At 36.7% G+C, this 22,060-nt stretch overlaps 1 protein-coding gene across 3 annotated transcripts in view; it reads right to left on the bottom strand.

Annotated features, from left to right (window-relative positions):
- Nucleotides 1-20,512, bottom strand: part of igf2bp2a (insulin-like growth factor 2 mRNA binding protein 2a) — a 63,203-nt gene extending 42,691 nt beyond the window's left edge. For 2 of the 3 annotated variants that reach the window (XM_079618234.1, XM_079618235.1), the window contains exons 1-2: nt 20,085-20,512; nt 18,977-19,037 (exon numbers count right to left, since the gene is read on the bottom strand). In XM_079618234.1, the coding sequence (XP_079474360.1) occupies nt 18,977-19,037; nt 20,085-20,259 (236 nt within the window). In that variant the 5' untranslated portion in view covers nt 20,260-20,512. Of the gene's footprint in view, nt 1-18,976; nt 19,038-19,646; nt 19,841-20,084 lie in introns of those variants that run through there. The other variant, XM_079618236.1, reaches the window with a different exon arrangement.
- Between the last annotated feature and the right edge of the window lie 1,548 nt (nt 20,513-22,060).

Genomic DNA, 22,060 nt, shown 5'->3' with positions numbered 1-22,060 from the left:
TAACTACCACTCGAGCAGCTGCACTGCAGCTCACTAACACACGCACACACACAGAGATCACACAGCAGCACTCTCTGAGCAAGCCCCGCCCCCTGACCGGCACAGCCTATCAGAGAGCACTATACTCTCATCCAATGAGGCAAAACAGTGACCAGAAAACTGAGGGAATTACTGAACTGATGCATATTATTCTACCAACCAGAACTGCTAAACTCCTCATGATTCCCATTCCTTGTTCTGACACAACATATAAAGTCAATGAATCAAAAATCCATATTAAGAATTGTACACAAGATGCCAAACAGTCTTGGTTACCTCTAACTTCAATTGTATAGACAAAAAAACTGTAACATTTCTCAAAAGTATTTTCTTTTGTGTTCCAGGAAGGAAAGAAAGTCACACAGTTTTGGAACTTGTATGTAAACTTAGTGTGTAAACTTTGTGTTATCTGCTGTTTATTTAAGAAAATACGATTCCCATTGCATACAAACGCGCTACTTTTTAGTAATGTTTCTAACAACTTCTTTATTTGTGAAAAATACTAGCATGTTTCTATATAAAGTATAAATTGAGCCAGGAAAGCAAGAGAGAAATGACTACTGCACCATGCTACATAACAGAACACATACCCTGCAGGTACATTGAGTTCACTGTTTGCTTAATGTTCAGCTGAAGAGATCACAGGACTTGGAGGAGGGCATTGTTAGTCCACTGATGCATTAAGTAATCAGCATGCTGGGAGTTTGCTTTCAAAGCATGGTGCAGAGATGTTGTTTGGTAAATAAAGGTACAGTCTGCCAGCTGTTTCCAGTCCTGCTCCATTTTATGGGTCAGCCACACACACACACAAACACCCAACACAAACCCCGCCAACACGAATCTGCAAGTATTTATCATTTATTTTGTGCTTTCATCTCCCATGGGCAACAGTGAGCTGCTTGTTTTACTCTTTGAGAAATACATGCTCTAAACGGCAGACCCATTAGAGAAACACAAGAGTACTTCTGGTAAGGAGCTTGTCCACTTTGCTCCAGGATATTAATGGTTGAGACAGCAAGAGACAGGAAGGAGTGTTTACATGAGGATTCCTCACTGCATCTCTAAAACTGCTACTAGAGTCCTTTCCAAAGCTTTGGTTAGAGCTTGAACAACACGCGTTTATTTTTCAGTCTACATTACAGCTCTAAAACTATTAAAATGTTTTAGCTGAATTAATTGTACAATATGCCGTAAGTCAAAATGAATCAAATTAACCCCTAATGAACATCCTTTTAGTATTAATTTTTATTTCTATAGCACCTCTAGAGCAAGCGTTTCAATGTGCTTTAATTACATCCAAAATATGAAAGAGAAATCAAACATTTAAAAGTCATATATTGTTGCAGACAAAACAAATCAATGCATAGACCTTATGAAAAGTGAGTTTAGAAGTCAATAAATGTATACCTACTGAAGAAAACTGCTTAAACTAGCCTAATCAGATTTGCTGGTCTTAGCTTTTCAAACCTGTCCGTTGGCCGGTTTTAAACTGGTTTTGGGTAGGCTGGGAGACCAGCTGGCTAACCAGCTAAAAACAACAGCTAAAACTAACTCCAGATTCACAAAAAAAACAAAGTTGGTATTTCAAGTTTCAATTGTAAGAAAACAAATACTTGTATACAAATATTTGTATGTTGTTTTATATAAAATGTTCACTAAACACGTTAAATTGACAGCCCTTTAGCCTATATGTTTTTATGTCTCTTTAGTACTCATCCAGCAAACGGTAGTAGCCCAGAATCAAACAGGCCTGTGGAAAATCCTAAATCACATTCTGTCATGGTTTACATTAATGTGACTTCATGTAACGACTTCATGAGATTGAGTTACCTAATGTAATGAGTAATCCAGTGCCTTAGGCTCTTATTGTTTACAAGAAGCGTGTATTGTTCTTCAGGAAGATGCATTTTCCATTGGGTTTGATAGGAGTGTTAATAAAACTCAGAATCATGCATCACCGTGATGGAGAGAAACTAAAATTAATCTTATGCAGCTTTTCACACATTTAATGAATTATATACACCATAACATTCATTTATGCTTACACCACAATCATTTATACAGCTGTATTTCATTACAAAATCAAATCTTGACTTAGAGAATCCTCTGATTTGATACAGTTCTACAGCAAATGATGTATAATGGCAAAAATTATTCATGTTGATTATTTTCCCTGTAATTATCATTGTTTTGATTAATATAATTTACATAAAATTAAAGCTCAAAAAAACACACTGACAGTGAATGTCGATGCAATGGGAGTAGACCTAAATGTAATACTGTAGACAACATATTTCACAATAGTAACCTTGATTAATTGTGCAAAACATCAACAGTATTTTAATAAGACAACAAGGAAGTTGTAGAGGACATTTTTAAATGTTAGTGTTGACAAAACAGGGATGTGTGAGAGAGACTGTACTGTATTCTCATCTGAAACCCAGTTGGCTCAGTCAACGGGCTGATGATAGCATGAACTGCCCTTGGCAGGCTTGTGGTTTTTCTGAGCCTGCTCTGGCACACAGAGACCAGTTTCTCCACTCCATAAAGTGACGTCCATCACAATCCACCTGTGCACAGAGAGTTACAGGCCTCCGGATTCGAAAAACGAATCTCTCTGAATCCCATATAACAGTTTGACTGCCTGCAAAAGGAGGGAAAGTACTGTGTCCTGGATTGTTTAGGGCAGTTACAGAAAAGACCTAGTTCTACAACGTACACACACTCCAATGTTTACAATTCAAAGCTCTACCCAGCCTATGGAATATAAGCTCAGACTGAAACACTGTTATGATGCCAGAACTACCAGCATATTAACCAGAAGCGGCTCCTGGCCATAAATGTAGGTTGGGCAGATTCTGGGTCTTAGTGCTAGTTTATGATAAACATTTTGTAAGCTTTAAATTCTAGTCGCTGATCACATGCAGACACACTTGGGGCTGAGGTTTAATGTCCTTGCATTATTCAGCCTGAGTGTGTCGGTATAATGTTGATTGACAGACGTACACACAACACACCCATAGAACACTATCTTAGTATTGCCTTAATGTAGTATTTATTGCCTCAGAATGTTATATTCTCAGAACAAACAAATCAAACACAACAGAACTATATAAAGGCTACTCACTAGGCTATAGGAAGAACAGACATGCCAACTGACCTGATGCAGACTAATATACACAGCTTAAGCGGATTGATATCGTCTTGGTTTGGGGTGAGGTTTACATTTATAAACTGCCCCAATGGCTCTCAATTAGAGTGCACTACAGTTCCATTTTCACCACAGTTTTACATTGGAAAATTGGGCTCTGCCCCACCTGCCCTTACAAATGAGCCGCCGCCGACATAAACATATGCCTGCCTACATTTATTTATGAACAGCAATTGACCCGTCACTACGCTTCGCTCCCGGATTACTACAAGCTTTTTTTAAGAACATCCCAGAGGGCTGAATAACAGTGTTATTCAGTAAAAAGACAAAATAATGAATGGATAATAATAATCATAGAATGAAGCAACAAAACGAAAAGTATTTTTAATATGTTGTTTTCCTATTGTTATATTACACAGTAACACAATTAAAGGATAACTATCGCCAAAATTTAACCTAGGCTCTTTTTGTTAATCTACCCAAGTCAAACATTCGAGTAAAAGCATAATTAGAATGGAAACTCAACTTTTAAGTTTGACCGTATTTTCGTTTTTGGTCAAAATGCATTTTGAATGGGAGTGAATGGGGCACTACAATGAGAGCATCAAAATTGCTATTTTTAAAACACTAAGGAGGCTCGACACAACATGAAACTATGTTTGATGTATCACCAGGGGCTCATGAACTCAAGCATTAAGAACATTGTTTGTGTACACAGAGTTTACTAAAAAAGAAAGATTTTGAACAACTCACTGTGTTTCCGTCCGCTGGCATTTTGTCAGTCAAAAGTAGTCGATCGCCGAATGCAACGTAATGAACTGACTCCATATGAGAAAATGTCAAGAACTTGTAATTCCAATGAAAAGCATGATAACTTAAGACACTTAGCTCATGGCAATATCTCATGCTTTAGGAGCTTTCCATCTTTACTCTTTTCCATCTTTATGTTACGTTGCATTCGGAGATCGACTACTTTTGACTGACAAAATTCCAGCCACCGGAAACACTAACTGATAAAGTGAGTCGTACAAAACCTTTGTTTTTTTTCTTCTTTTTTTCAGTAAACTTTGTGTACACAAACAATGTTGTCAATGCTCGAGTTCATGTGTAGAGCCCCTGGTGATACTTCAAACAGTTTAAAATTGTTTCGAGCCTCCTTGGTGTTTTAAAAACAGCGATTTTGATGCTCTCATTGTAGTGCCCCATGCACTCCCATTCAAAAGGCATTTTGACCGAAAACAAAAATACGGTCAAACTTAAAAGTGGCGTTTCCATTCTAATTATGCTTTTACATGAATGTTTGACTCGGATAGATTAACAAAAATAGCTTAGGTTCAATTTTGCAAGAATTATCCTTTAAACATATTAGGCTTATCACTCGGGTTTAACATGTTTTATCTCATGATTAGCATATATTCCATCAAATATTAATGGATAAATTCAGGCATTAGGAGAACATCACCGAAACACTGATTCACAAACTTCAGCCTGTGAATATTCAATCACCCACTGCACTATAAGCTGATGCATCATAAGTGACACAGAACAACATACCTCAATATGACACTGCAGATACATCTGCATGAGACTCTATTTCTCAAGAAAACATGCCAGGAAATGTGTCAACATTTAACAATAGGAGTAATGACACACATCTACAAGAAAACTATTTTCAACTCAAAGAGGGACAGTGTTAAAAAATCCTTATATTTTTAGACTAAACTGATGAAGATGTACCTACCCTTTAAAGTAAGATAATTACCTGAATTACACATGCATGACTGAATCTATCACAGCACCATATGGCAGCACCAACTGCTATTCAAACAGTCTGTTTTGAGTTTTACTTTCATTTTCACCTCCAATATTCCAGAATTTAACAAAATTATTTACTGAAATTAAAATTCGATTTACTGATGTATTATCATCTCATTTCAGCTAAAAGCTTTTGTTAAAAATTAAACTTCAGTAATTTTAGTTTTCATTATTTACATAAAATACTTTACAAATATTTTGTATTTCTTTCACAAAAAGGTTACATTCTTTAAAAATTAAGATTTAGGTTCAAAGCTTATGTTTAGTTTATATAGTTTTATATTAGCTAATATAGTTTATTTTATTATTTGAAATATGTTAAACATTAAAAATTCTAATGCTTGACATGGAGCCAAAGAACCACCCGATACGAAGCACAGCTAGCCCTGGATCATCTTGCTTTTACCATGGTCATTTGCCAGCATTGACAAGTTAAAGCTGTTATTGATGTTTGAGGCAATATTTGGCCTCAAGGGTAAAAATGATGGTTCGTTTTGTTGGTTAAGATTCGTTGGATCTAGCATTCTGCCAGCTTTAAATCAGTAGTAGTGGGAAGTTCGGATAATTTTACTGACTCGGATCTTTGAATCTCGTTCATCAAAATGAACAAATCTTTAGTCAAGTCATTTCGGTCATTTCAGCAGAATGAATTTAAAATGTTACATGTTAATAGCCAAATTCACCAAACACATCAAATGTTGATCGCATTTAGAATAAGAAAAAAATTGCAATGCAAGGAAAAGGCCAAATTATGAGAAACAGAAATGATTAATTCATTTATCTGGGTCTTAAGGATATGCAGTCAGTTAGTTTACCTCACCTCCCGATCTGAGTCGTTCATTCATCCTGTGACATCCTCATAAACCAAGCTTTGCAGTCTGTAGTACCAGATACAAAATTGATTAGTTCACGTTTCAAGTCTATCGACTTCGGGTTCGAGGCGCTCGTTCATCATGTGACAGTCCCATTGGCTGAAGCTATGCTGTCGGTACCGGATACAGAATTGATTAGTTAATCTCTCGAGGCTTCGGAGTCGTTCGGTTTTATGTCACGTAAGTTACTGCATGTTGTTATTAGGCTATATATAGGTACCTTTATCAAAGTGATTTTCCCCTTCATAGATATAGATAAAGTTTAAAACATTACCAAATACCAACTCTTTAGTACCACATTCATATGGAAGAGAACCATCATGACAGAAATTCTAAAAATTATAAATTGAAAGAAATAAAAAAGCTTTAATTTGAGACCAAAAACGCAGCTGTTAAAAAAACTGACTTTATGCTTGTTTATGAGAAAGTTTGGGAATTATTAACTCATTTATGTGTCTAGCGCTGTCACATCACGTCATGTGACAAAAGAACGAAAGACTCAGACCCGAAGACCCAGGTGAACTCATTTCACATTAAAACTATTTCCGGTACTGACAGCATAGCCTCTATGGGACTGACGGGAAGAATGAAAGACTCGGACCCGAACCCAAAGACTCGAGAGATGAACTAATTATTTCTCTTTACGGTACTGACCGCATAGCCTCTATGGGACTGACGGGAAGAATGACAGACTCGGGCCCGAACCCGAAGACTCGAGAGATGAACTAATAATTTCTGTTTCCAGTACAGAACCTACAGGATGCTGCGCATGCGCGATCAACACAAAATTAACAAATTACTCTCTGAGACAACTAGTCCCGAGACACATTAAAGATTTGTTCACAATAAACAACCCATCACTATAAATTTAATGGACTTCAATGGCAGCCAAATTTTCCAATGTTCAAAGAAGGATCATATGTCCGTCTGCAGCTTCAAATGCTCGACACAATCCCAGTTGAGAAATAAGGGAGACATAACCACAAATGCCCGTCGCGTACCCTCTCTGAGATGCGCCACGCATTGCGTCATCACGTTGGAAAGGTCACGTCATCTATCTAAGTTATTTGTCTGTGTACTCTGGTTCAAAAAGATAGGGAAAGGCGAAAAATTCCATCTCATTTTCTCCTTTTTTTTTAAATTAAACTAATCCTTTAACTTGAACTCCAGTACATCAAGCTTGACTTGGACGTCAGATTGAAGACCCATGAACATCTCTGGAAAGCTTTCAGGTGTCAAATCCCATCGTGAGATAAACATTAAAAATACTCATCTGTCATCTTGGAAAAGTTTATGTTCCTTTGATAAGTGAGGAAAGAGAGTGACACAAGAATGTCACATAAAAGAGAGTGGCACATTGAAACTGAGTGGTTTGCTGTCTTACAGCCACATTTACAAGAAGTGACAAACTTATAAAATGTCCTATTATAGTAAACTACATGTGAAAGATGGCAGCAAATATTGCATTTCTTTCTAAATTTGCTTTCAGTAAGTTTGAAAGACACAAACCACTCACCATGGTCATATTCAAAGCACTGATACTCAGTACCAACTGAAGTAATTTTGTTGCCTAGCAACATGTCTGTTAGTGAACAATATTGCTGAGACAGTTAGCGCCGTTTGCACCATCAAAAGAGACACTTTAACGAAGGCACAGATAGGTCAAATAAACCTAAATGTCTTTTCAGATTTCAGTTTCAACAAATTCACTTCTTCAGTGTGTCCTCAAGGCCATCACACAAGTCCACATACTATTTTTTCCTCAGGGGACTGAGTCAACAGCGTGACCCAATATATTCTGAATGAATCACTTTAATGAACCTGACAGATGAGCCACAAGTCAGTACAGGGGAATTTGAGAGGAATTCTTTGTCAAGGTTTGTGGCTAATATTTTGGTTCCTTGTAATTTTCATCTAAAAAGCTTAATGGCTTAGGGATGAAGTCACAAGATTGAGGAACTGTCATCAAATAAGGCTACGTTCACAGCAGCTTAATTGTCAGTCCTGTATTTGAGTCCCCAATAAGGTTACGTTCACACACCGATCAAGTATTTATTGGAGCAACAACCGCATTCTATAACCGACCTCACACACGAAAATGTTCAGGACTCAGAACCGTATTCGCAGAAAATGCTCAACTAGTTGCCTGTCACGTCATACAGCGAGAGTGACCCTCTGTACTGCATAAATGTGTCTACCATGTTTTGTGGGGTTTCACTTGTGGTTTTGGTATCTTATATTGACAGAGAAATGTCATCTGAGGCTTTTAGATCTAGTCACTGTTTTCCATCGGAGTGGTTCCCGTCAGTTTTGTGTTCTGCACGCACGCAACTCAAATGCTCTGCTCTCCACCCAAATATAAAAGCTGCTGTAAGTTAGTGAAGATTTGACTGATGGACTTGATTGGACTCTTGTTGTGTCAAAAGTGGTACGTGAAAGTGGTAACACCTATTGGTAACAACTCATTTAAATATTAATTATTAAATACTTAAGGCTGCATTTACTTGACCAAAAACACAGTTTTTTAAAAAAAGAACTGTTTCCTTTTTTAAAATATAAAAAAATAAAGCTGTAAAGCTGAATTTTCAGCATCATTATTCCAGTCTTCAGTGTCACATGATCCTTCAGAAATCATTCTAATATGCTGATTTGATGCTCAGGTATAATGTATTATTATTATCGATGTTGAAAACAGTTGTGCTACTTAATATTTTTGTGGAAACCATGATAAAAAAAAATCAGGATTCTTTAATATTTAGTAAGTTCGAAAGAACAGCATTTATTTGAAATAGAAATATTTCTGTAACATGAAAACATGTCTCTACTGTAACTTTTGATCAATTTAACGCATCTTTGTAAGTATTAAAACCTTACTGACCCCAAACTTTTGAATGGTAGTGTACCTAACATGGGTTAAAAACAAGACTCAAAATACTAAAGCTAACATAAAACGGGTAATTATGAATCAAAATTCTGTTTGGATGAGTCACATTTGAAGCTGTTGAAAAATATCCAATGTATGCACCTGTGTCAACACACCAAAAAAAATCAATATTAATGAAACAAGTTTCTGACGTTTCCTGCTGTTGCAAACACAGCCTTAACAAATTATTCCTAATTTTGAATTGTTTGGGACACGTCCCTCCTTACTGTTGCATTACATGTTTCTAAATGTAAATAAAGCAGTTCTGCCCACAGTCGCACAAATGTAGCTACCTACAAATGTTATATAACCCGATATACCACCACACCAGCATGTGTCCTGTTCCTTCTCAAAGTACTAGAGATGGAGAGTGACGTGTCGTCTAGCATATTTGAAAAAGACACAAGCTCTTTACTCTAAACACACTGGGTTTGTTCTGTTCAAAGGCAGCACATCAACCCCTAATAACAGGTATATTTCAGCAGACATAATCAGGGCCCTATGATTTCTGCGATGCGGTAAACACAGATGGAATCGCTGAATCCAATCCAGTCATTAAAATGGAATTTACTGTATATTGTGGAATGTCACGGAATTTGACAACAGTTTGGATGAATAACTCAAAAGTCGGGCTGCACGTAACCAAAACTCAATATGGTCGGTGAATACATACACAACATGCACAGAATTTCTGAAAAATAATAATAAAACATTTTACAGGGCACTACTATGTTAACACATTTATTTGATTAGGGTTTTTTAATTATTAATATTTAATTAAACTATTAAAACAGGATTTGGGGGACTCTTTAGGGTCTCACGGACCACGGTATAGTGTCAGTGAAAGGTAGTTGGGATGATGAGCCTGTTTAAAGAAGATTTATGATGAGCCTGTTTAAATCTACCAATGATGGCAAACTGCCTCTCGCTAGCATGATGATTTCAAGGGGTTCTTTCTCTGTGCATGGCCTGCACAGTCTGTGTCAAACAGGCTAAATATTTATCAGGGAGAGTTTCATTCAATGTACTCATTCACCGATTCCCACAATGAAGGCTGAGGCAGAGGCGTTTCCCTCAGTAAGAGGGTGACAAAGACGCACTGTCCAAAAATGGTGTAACTGAAAGACGTGGCTGACATTGTTCCGTCCGTTGTCAAACTGCATCCACAAAAGACTATCTATAAGTAGACCACAGGGCATAGAGGCCGTCTGTGCACTTGACTGAGCTTCTTGGCTTACTAATGCCGTTACGTATGCCACAAGCACATACTGTAGCAGGTAGACTGCTGTCACCTCTGAAACACTGCCCTCTGTCAGCGACTCTCGGAGACCCGTAGACAACAGATAATGATTCTCCTTATATGACTCAATTAATTTTTACATCAACAGCAGTCTGATTAAATATCGTTTTGTAGGGATCAAAATGTTGACATCAATTGACTAGTACCAAGTGTGTGAGGTTGTATGATGATGCCTAACATTTCATAATGTTGATATTTCTTGTTGCCATATTCCTAACAATAATATGCAAAGAGCAGACTTCTGCTTCATTACAGCATATTTATCATATCTACCTGCTGTAACAGAAGAGCCTTTCTTTATACAATGCAAAATGTTTTTCATTTAATCAACTTTTAATCAATAAAAATATGTATATTAGTATATTTAGGTTTAATCATTTTATTCAGCAAGGGCACATTACATTGATCAAGAGGGACAGTAAAGACATTTACGTTACAAAAGATTTATATTTCAAATAGAAATCTTTCCATTCATCAAATAATCCTGAAAAAAGCACACAACATTGTTCATAATTAGAAATATTTCTTGAGCATCAAATCACTCAGCATATCAGAATGATTTCTGAAGGATCATGTGACACTGAAGACTGGAGTAATGATGCTGAAAAAATTCAGCTTTGCCATCACAGGAATAAATTATTACATTTTAAAATGTATTAATTAAAATAGATAACAATATTGTTTTCTAAAAACAGTTACAATAGAAAATAAAACTGTAAATGTTTCACAATACATTACAGTTACAACTCTGACCCCAAACCTTTTAACGGTAACATATAACATTTACATTATATGGGGTACCTTATAATGTAAAATAACTGCCACTGAGATGAATGGACACGCAAACAGATTTCTCAAGGTATAACAAACCCTCTTTGGTAGATATATCCAAAAAAAGTTTCTCTAACAGCAGCGTATACATTATGTATTAAAAAAATTCCAGGACCATCAAATGTCCGTCAAATAAAGCACCCATTTCACAGACACGCTGAATTAATCATTCCAATTCCATCAAGACTCAGTAATGTTCTCAAGGCCTGTGGATGGCTGTGATCCCTCCATCACTGTAATCCACACAGGAAGGGCAGTCTCTTCATTCATAACTATCAAACTGAGCAAAACAATACTCAGAGTTGTGCATAGGGAGCTGGTGGGTGCTGATTGGCTCAGAGGTTTCTGAGGACATGTTGTTGATGCCCTCTCAATCATACATATGGAGAGAAAAAATGTAAATGGCCGATGCACGAGTGGGATTCATGAATAAAAATCTCACTGACAAAGTTTCACAGTTCCGTAGGGGAAGATCCCACAAACACCAGACACATTGTGCTTTAAATGCCAAATGCAGATGGATCATGAGGGATGGGCAGTGACAATTTCATTATTAGCCAGTTTTGAAAGGATGAAACGCATCATGAGATTTAACAAGTGACAATACAAAATCCACAGTCTTTCTGAATAATAGAATTTATAACAGCATTACACTGGCAAGACAAATCACAAATAACATCCATGTAATAAAACAACACTGTTTCTCCTCGAGAGCAATGAGATTAAATGGAGAGCAAATGGAAGTATATATACTTATTCTATTTCTCTTTTCTTCTGAGAAAAAGATCATCTCAACCAAGTCGTTTAAAAAAAGATCTCAATAATGTCACAAACTGTGCCAATTATTTAAGATGTGTTCTCTACATTAATTTGGGGTCAATGGCATATAAGAGTGTCTAAGAAGTAAGGGAAAGTCTTCAAATCTAGTTAAGCATGTGAGAAGTTCATGTTGGTTTCAAATAACAAATAAATAAATCCAACAAGTTTAAATTGAAGGACTTCAATTTATGAACTTAAAAATGTAATGTAAACTTGTTTCCTTTGAATGCCTTCAAAACATGACATGTGAAGTTGCACATCTTTTTCTTTATTTTCAACACTTGACTTCGATTTGGTGGGCAACTGTTGCAGTAAAGCAGTTTAGTTTTAAAAAAAAATTCTGATAAATAATCAAAGTTTATGCCAAACTACTTCATAATGTTACCTTTTCAAGATTTTTTATCATGTAATGAGGCTTTTTTTTCATTATGATCCCCCGACAGTTGTATCACTCGTATCAAACTTTTGTTGAGTTTATGCCAAAAAAAATATCTAAATGAATTTATTTCAAAAAATAAAACAAACATGCTCAATACAGAAGACATAAATGAGCAGATGTGGACAAAAATGAGTCCCATTTAACATTTTATTTGCATTGTACATGTATGCATTTGGTGTTTTTATCCAAAGCAACTTACGTTGCATTCAAGGTACACATTTTATCGGTTCATGCAGTCCCTGGGAATCAAACCCATGACTTTGCATTGAAATTCTACACTCTTATGATTTGTCAACAGTTTTGATTCCTCCTAGGGAGTTTTAACAGAACCTTCTGAGAAAGTTGATATTGAAATAAAACATCACTGAACAACCTCTGAGCAATAACATTTCCTTTGGGCCAAAAAAATAAAATACATGTACTTTTACAAAATGCAATGTATAATGCAGGATCCGTTTTCATCCATATTTGAGCTCTCAAGAAAAAAGCAAGAAATACTCCTATTCGGTTGCCATAGTAACCATAGGATTATTCTCACTGTTGGGTATAGACTCAGTTGGAGAACTGATAATATTTGCAAGCACCGCTGGGTAAGGAAAAGCTCCCTTTAAGGGTATGGCGCACACTCTTCTGTTCTGAATGCTGTAAGACGAGGCAGCGTGCCCTTGATGCAGCTGCAATGAAATATTTACAGCTCCTTCTATATTACACATATTTCTTGTGACAGTTGCACAGAAGGACAAGATAAATGCCATCGAGTTCAGCACACTGGCATCGTCAGAGGACAACAAATGAAGCTTCGTAGTAGAACAACCATGAATGGTTAGATTAAAAGAAGAGGTTGTATTGGACAGGTGGTACTGACCAAGCCTGACACTGGGGGCGAACAACTGCTCCAACACATACACTCACACAGCGTTCAGTCAGAGTGAGCCCATCAGGGCCAAAGTGCAAGACGTGGCACCTGCTGGGATCTCAGCTGCCCGTTTTCCCCGCCTGCCATGCCACCCAAGAGCCTGACAAACCCCAAAGCAGTGTCACTGCGCCATGTATGAGCGCTCACGCTGCGGCCGCTCAGCTGAGATATCCCACAGTCCTCTTCTGCAGAGGTAGGCTTCCCTCAAGCCACGGCTACAGTTGATGTGCATCTAATGGACAAATATTAGTGGATATAAAACGAGACATCCGGATTTAGTACTAGGTCGAAAAGCATTTTATCCAAGATTTGTGTAAATAATGTAACAGAAACAGTATTAGTTTACGTATGCTTGACAACAACAAACAACCTTATGATCATTTTATATTTGTACTGGTAATTGTTACATTATCAGAAAAGATATGGGGAAACATCTAACCTGTGTTAGAATTTCCGTTTGTATTTTGAGTGTGAATACAGGATAAAGAAGCAGATACAATGGACAGATCTTGTTTCATTGTAATACATCTGAGTGAAACACATTATCGAAAAAGAAAAAAAGGGCAGGGACTTGGTTCTATCCATCATTTGTTAATTGAACTGAGGCAGATCTGAATGCAAGCTTACACTTGATTGTAAGAAAGAGACTAAATGATAGGAGAAGTCCAGCATACATCAGCAGAGAGAAGTCTGTCATTTCACCAGAAGATTGAGTTATAACAATATTTGTATTAAAAATTACATTAAGGTTAATATTTGCTTTAAATATATCATTCACAATAATGTGCATTTAGAAAATAGTTTCTTAATTCATACAAATTTATAGCAGGAAATGATTGTAATTTCTTTCAATCATGTCCATCACACTGAAGCCTTTTTCCTCATCGCAGTGAAACATACAGACAGACCCAGATTAATCTGAAGATTAAGTGTGTAAAACCGAGTCAGAGTACAGTTTGATATTATAGTCCCACACCTTTCATTTACTTCTTGTGACCATATGGACAATTACACACAATAATCTGCTAAAGTAAACATACAAATGACAACAAATAAGCTAGCTAGCAAATGAGCTACAAAACCATTAACTTTCAGCTCTTTTCCGCTCAAAGGACAGAATCCACTCCACTGAACAAAACAAAACATTACACCTGTTTACAGGTTCAACAATGGCACAAACTCAAAACAGGCCCTCTCTTTAATAATACTTAACGAATGAGAAACATTATCATTAGCCCGCTAGTCTATAAACAAACACTTGATAAGAGCGAGTGAAGAGAGCAGCCAAAGCTGCTTCAGAGGAGATTACAGCATAAAAGCTTCTACGACAATCTTTCTCACATTCTTTATGATAAAATCCCTTTCTTTCCTCTGCCCCCTTTATAACGATAAAGGGATTAACAAACGAGGAAATATGCGTTACAGTATTTTAATCTCAAGGGAGGCGAGGTTAGGGCTTAGAAGACAACAAAGTACAGTAACAGTTCAATAACAAACAATGAATGGTAAAATAGATTTGCTGAGCTCCATGAAAGGAGCAGCACATCACACAACATCCACAATAGGGAAACCTCTTTTTCTATAATATCTTTTAGGCTTAAACGATTTAGAGTAACAAAATGAATAATTCCCGGTTGCTTTCGTAAGGTACGAATGTACTGACAAACCAAATTTTGAAGTGCCTGTTGTAAACCTCCTCTGCAAACTGAAACTCAAATACCGAGTTCACAGAGAACAAATCATTTGATATTCTATTTGAGCACGTTCTTACAGACACATTTTGAACGTGTGAAAGAAGACTAGGCAATTAATTCACAGAGAGCATTCTGCGTTTATGAAAACAAATTATGTCAGGACTGATGCCTTAAACCTAAAAGTACCTAAAGTATTCATTCAAAACTTAAATGAATATGATTTTTAGTACATTCGTTGCATGCTATTCTTAGAAAAGAAACAAGCAAGCAAGAATGAGACGTTTTAATGATATTTTGTGATTTTGCACAAATACTCCATGATGTCATGTCACAGGTCATTTGTTTGCAAAATAAAGTGACAATACATGAAGCTGCGATGGGGGGAAAGAGTATTACTGAATCAACCTCATCTCAGAGATCCTAATGCCCCTGGGCTTTGTGACTAGTTCTCTATTGAGAGTTCAACTTCATAACCCACTTTTCCAGCTTCCACTTTACAGTTCTGTTCTTAGCCTTCATCATCTCAATCTCTTCAACTCATGAGCAAATGGAGAAAAATCATTTGAACTGGGTGGGTCATTTTTAGCCATCTAGATATAGCCATAAAATCTATTATTTTACAGACATCCTGAGCTAAATGTGAGATACCTAAATATTAAACTGAAAACAGATCAGCAGGGTTATTGGGAATTAAAGAATAGAGGGTAACAAGTTTTAATTGAAACTGCCTTTCAAGCCATAAAAATCACGATCAACAGATCAAAAATACTTACAGAACAAATTATTTGATTGTAAGAACTATAATCGTAGAAAACTTACAGAGCATCAGTATAATAAAGTAACAATTTTACTCAATTTAAAAACCATTAACAACTAAATGAAATGCATTATTTTTTTGTATATTAACCTCTATAATTCATTTGTCTGTTAAATAATACACTCATTTAAATATGAATGTCTGCACTGCAAGATTTAAACTAATTTGGCTAAATAACAACCATTTTATCAGATCAATAAAAAAAAGAATCATTCCTAACAAACTAGATAATTAAAATATCAGACTTGCCACCAGCCACCACACAAGCACAGCATCAAGATATGACAAATGAAAATATGAAATATGTCTAAACCTTCCCTGGTGGTTGAGAAACCAGATTGTTTAATAAATTCACAAAAACAGACACTTCAATAACAAGGGCATGAATTAAATATATCTGGTTAATTACTGTTGTCTATAGCAACTAATTGCATAGCCAAAAAAAACAATCTATTAATTAATATTTAAACTGTGAGCACATTGATGTGAATTTAAATATGTTGGACACATTTCAGATCATTTTAAAACATTATCAATGCACTGTAAAATGTGTCATTTAAAACAGATTCAGGTGAGACCGTATTTTAGTAGCCCTGGAGGAACATTTGAACTTTTTACAGCATTAAATGTTATCTGTTGCATACGTGCAGCTCTGCTCTTCCCTATAACTTCTCATGCTTCCACTCCCTTACTGCAAATACACAGGACTCCACTCCAAAATAAAACATCACAGGAAAACAGGGAGAATCCTGAAAGGAGCACAGGCAAAGCGCTGCTTATTGCAAGCCACAAATTGAACAATCCAAAAGTAACATACATCAATGGGAAGCATGCACAGCTGCAATTCCAAAAAGATTTTGCTAACCAATAAAACCACTGCAATAGATCTTTCACAAAATACACAGAAAGAATTACTGGAACATTTCTGATCTAAATAGATATCCAAAACCAATTCACAAAAATATAATTTAAAATAATTATTTTACAAATTCTCATTCTGATTATTCAAGTTAGACCATTGTACAAACTGAGAAAATAAACTGATAATTATCACCAATCTATTTTGTTACATTGAATTATTAAAATGATTTATAATGTTTAGAATTGCTTTTAAACTTTAGATAAAAGTTAAAATCCTGGTCTGACTTGTTTTACAGCTTGATTTGTGAAAATTAAAAATTAAAAAGCAATGGGCCACTGAAAACAGTGGATCACAGGTATACAATCAAACAATAGTTAGTAACTTACAGATCAATATGGCAGAAACAACTCACTTAAAATGTAATTTGTCTATTTCACCAAATGCTACATGATATTTTAACATTGCTGTACATGCTATATTAAATTGCACATACATGAAATATAATTGATTTAAAGAACAGACATAATATAACTACTTAGAATATTTCACAAAGAATTCAACCCTGTAAAAAGCATGTTTACTTTTAATTATTTCTGTAAATTGTAAAGTCTGTTCAGCAAATGGAATATACCACAATAAACAAATCCAATTAAAATATTCATTAATTAAGGCTCATTTAGACTATTTGATTTAGTTTTATCCTTTTAGTCTCTTCTAAGAGAAGCCAGTTTAGTAAACAAAAAATGAATTTAGTGAATATATGTTTTGTAAAATCTTCCAGAAAAAAAAGCATCCCAATGTAAAACAATTGCCAAACAAAAAAACGAGTAGGCCTATAATTATTAAGCCAACAATACTGAAAACAAGCAAGTCAGGGTATGAAAAATCTGAATAATAAAGTTTATGTAAAATATTGCCTCATACTCCAAATGCCACTTTCTTTAGGCCTAATACTGTGAAAAATTCCACTGACACGAAAACTCAGTCATAATATATTGACTTTTAACAAGTAGGCTATCATAAGGTATTTTAGAATATGAAAATTATACATGTATATTAAAACAACATGTGTTAATAAGCTCACATTTAACTGCATTTTTCGATTTTTCCGTGAAATACTGATATCACATCTCATTATTACACTATCCAAGTTAATACCAATAGTCCAAACAGCAACAACAAACGTGTGCTGAATCACTGAATAACGTCACGTGCGTAATGTATTTAGTAGCATTATTCAATACGTAACTAAAATGAACACTGACGTAAATAATAACTGAAATACCTACAATCACTGGGCATGGGAGACTAATAAACCATCCCTAACATATAAATCGCATATGCGCCTTGTGTCAGGATTATATCCCGATTCCCGACATGTCCAGATATCGCTCATATGTAATTTGAGCCGCTCCAGTTTCCTTCAGATTACGCATCGGGTTCTAGAAGCACTCTAGAACTGCGTGAAACGTTCCAGAACGAGCTTCTCACAATAACACACACACACACACACACACACGTTCTGCTCGTGCATGCTGTTTTCAGAATGTTAGGTTGAGTCTAGCAGTAGCATGGCCGACTCTTCCAAATCAAAGACTGGCCATCTTGACTGCGCACGTTATGCAACACACACCCCGAGTTTGCATGCGACCCTATGATCGTGGTTTACGAAATAACTCACTCACACCTTTAAAGCAAGCAATAGGCTACTTATTTTTTCGATTTAAACGTGTTTGACGACTTGTCTGACGAGAAAACGCCGCAACAAGCGTGCATTTGATGTAAACTTTAAGTCTGTAGGCTACATGTAATTTTACGTAAACCCTTAAATCTCAAGGTTGAGGGCTGTTCTCTAGCCATTTCTATGCCGCTCTCCCGTGGAACACACACGCAGGGCCTATAGGGGAAATCACGTGGGCCACGAAGGGCCTAAACACGCGCCATGAGGTCATGCACAATGATCTTGCTAGTACAGTTCAAGCATCAGGAAAAAAGGGCGTAATTTTTTTTATTTCAGTTATATGTTGGTTATAACTTCATGTTTGCTTGCCATGTTTGCATTCACACCCTATATCCTATTGCACACATCCTAAAACACTGTGTGTTTAAGCTTTTTGTGAGGGGAAAAATGATAGCAGTCTGTGGTAGATAATGCAAAGAAACACCCAATATCAATATTACTTTTTTATGCCTGACATAGCCTACATTCAGAGAGTGCACTTAAAGACAGCATATTTTGAGTCCTGTGATAGTCATAGTGTTTCAAATCACGAGCTCATTAACCCTGCCAATAAATGTATTAATTAAGATAATATAAACAGGCAAGAACAAAAAAAAAAGAGTAAATTACTTGAGAACATATAGCCTACAAAAAAACACATTTCAAATTAAATTTAAATTTTGCCCTACACATCACAGCTTCACCACCAACTTCCAAATAGCCTACAGCAGACTTCATGCTTTGCATTGCAAAAGAATAAATCACGTCAAATTATTACCTTAGTTTTTTAGGGACTGAGTAGTCGACCTCGATCACTTTCCCATGTAATTCAACTTTCCCTGCGAGCGAAAAAAAAAAAAAAATTATCACAATTACAATCCTTCAGTGCATTATCGACACAGCTGATATATTTCAGCATTTGCATTAGGCTATATTTGTAAAACAAACAACCGTGTGTGAAACGTAAATACTATAGGCCTACGTATCACACGTGCAAGTGCTTATAAATGTACGTCGGCGACGTAAGTGAGTTGTATCATGTTTACATGTAAGGTGTAATGTCTTAACCACATTTCCTATTATGCCTGATGATATTATGCGAAATGCTTGATGAGCCGATACGATATGAAGAATGGGCAGCCATGCTTTCCACTCCCACTAACCACATAAGCAAAGAGGAGAGTTTGAAGAATGGGAGGTTTAAGGATAAGACTCTTCTGCCTAAATTTGTCCTGTTTCTTCAAGTAGGTTTGGATGAGTACTTTTCGGTTGCATTCACGAAGACTCGCGAGCGTGCAAAGAGAATATAGAGGTGTTGTGCATCTGTTACTGGCCTGGCGCAGCAAAAAAATTTGGCATCTCACCTCCGTCCCCCCCAGCTACCTGTTTATTAGCACTTTCCTCCAGACCCCCATCACCCACCTTCAAGACACCTCGTAAAAACATACCTGGACACCATAGGAACATGCATGTGACGCCTTCTCCTCGCTCAGTTCGCTCGCTTCTTTTCAATAAAATCAAGACAAAAAATAACTGAAAAATAACTGCTTCCACCCGAGCATCAGACCCATCCGATACATTCCTATGGGCCGATGGCTGAGGGGGGGAAAACCAGCGTTTAGCACCGCGGCTTGTCGAAACGAGCCTGCATTTTGAAGAATTATATCATAAATCCAACTTGTATCGCGTATTGGAAGCGCGCACGAGTGTGATTGAGCTCGCGGGCGTTCATTCGCGCACTGGTCCGCTCGCGTGAAGAACTGGAGCAGCGCGCGGCTGATGCGCGAGCGATAGTTTTTCTTTTCTCTTCCAAGAAAAGTATTTTACGGTGTCATTCCCAGATATATATACCCGTGACTTTCCACGATGTGGAAAAACGCACTTACCGGACAGAGTCTCGATGGCTTTAATCGCCCAGTTCTGGTCGGGGAAATCCACGAAGGCATAGCCGGATTTGAGCAGGACCTGGTCGGTCACGGGAAGCTTCCTCTCGCCGAAGAGCTGCTTCAGGTCCTCCACGGTCACCGAAGGACTCAGATTCCCCACATAGAGTTTGTTCATGGTCTATACGAAAATATTAACGTCCAAATATATCGGCGTGCGCGCGCGTGCAATTGATTGCTCGAAGTAAGGAAAACAAGGATAAAATAAAATAGAAAAAAAAATAAAAGAAATGTGCTGAAAATCAGCAGTCACCCCCCAGATGCAGCCGGACCCCCCTGCTACATACACACACAACTATGTTCCTGCTCAAACTCTTTTACTGGGATTGAAAAAAAAGTGTCGTTGCGACGTTACTCTGTTGCCAACAAGCGCCGCCTCTAAATAAAACCGCTCTTATATATCACAATATTACTTTTGAGGTATTTATGGACTTAATAGTGTTCCATTTGCCAGCATAAATCATTGGATAAGGCATCATGATGAGACTCAATGAGCGACACAGGAGGGTTTAGTTCATTTAAATCCACTTACAGAAAGATAATGTCTGTTCAATTCAATATGTATATATTGAGGTGACAAGTAATAAACAGCGCTTAAGCTTGTGTTAATAAACGGATGTAGCCTACGTGTATTTGAATCATTCTCAGAGGCTGCTTTCATTTACAGTCGTGATTGACAGCTTGATCTGACATCTTTATGGTGTTGTGGATTGATGGGCGTTTTCCTGGGTACCTTGAGAGAATAACTCGTTTGTTTCATATTGCTTTACACTTTCCGAGTTTGATTCTAAATTTGATCTACGATTAATAATTAGGGCTGTAAACCCGTAAGCAGACTCCAAAGACAATAGCAGCTGGAAAATGGGAACGCCTACGTCAATGGAAAAGAAACAGGAATGTGAAGAAACCTTATGGAATTATGTTTTAGGAGGAACTAAATATTGCACGTTATATATTAAAGCAATGCATTGATTCCACTTATGTAGACTATGATAAACACCTTTCAGAAATTATTCTAATATTTGAGCAAAATCATTTCATCATGCCATATGAATGCATACGCTGTGTGAGTGTGTGTGTACACACACCCAAAGATAACCACTTAATATGTGTTGAAAGTCAATCTGGCTATAGCATTTGGCCTTTTACCTTTAAACTGTTAGCCCTGTATATTTGTGCTGATTTCTGTATGTCTATACATCAGTGTTTCATACAGCACTTATCAGATCTCCAAATCAGCCCCTGCAACAATATAAATGTGTCCAAATGCAGCAGTGCCATATACAGCAAGTGTGTTAGAGCAGGTTTATCTTTACTAATACTGTAGCATAATCTATAACCAAATTGCAACAGTTACTGAGTTTGTTGTGCTTCAAATATCTGGAATCAGTGTCACTAACATACTGTGTGTGTATGTTAGTGACACTGATTCCAGATCTTCAGAAAGACAATTCAAATCCCTCCAACAACCAGGTACGGTAAAGGAAGGGAATCCCAGATTGGTCAGCTAATGCAGACACCCACACCGTGTCCAAATTAAGGCTAAATCCATGACAACTCCAAACTAAAAATGTTACACATGCTGGAGAAGTATTTCAGTTGATACTATTATTAAGAATATATTCTCTGAGGTAACTAGACTTAAATTGGAACAGAGCTCTTTCAGGCACTGGTGTTCTAGCCTTCCTATTAAAAAAAAACTATTAATTTCTCAACAGTTTAAGGCAAATGCCTCCAGAATATTTGTATGCATTACATAAAAATGCAGTCCATGACTCCACAATGAGATCACCTCCCTTTTCTGATTCTGAACTCCAAGACAATGATTTGTAGCTTTTCTCAAGAATTTAAATTAAATCCTTTAGGTTTAAAATACATATTTCATGTTTTGAGTGATTCAAGCATAAACTCACACCAGT

This window comes from Phoxinus phoxinus (genome assembly GCF_949152265.1).
Source record: "Phoxinus phoxinus genome assembly, chromosome: 7".
NCBI classification, from domain to species: Eukaryota; Metazoa; Chordata; class Actinopteri; order Cypriniformes; family Leuciscidae; genus Phoxinus; species Phoxinus phoxinus.
Note: the sequence above shows the minus strand (reverse complement) of the source record. Positions and strands in the feature narration are given on the sequence as shown.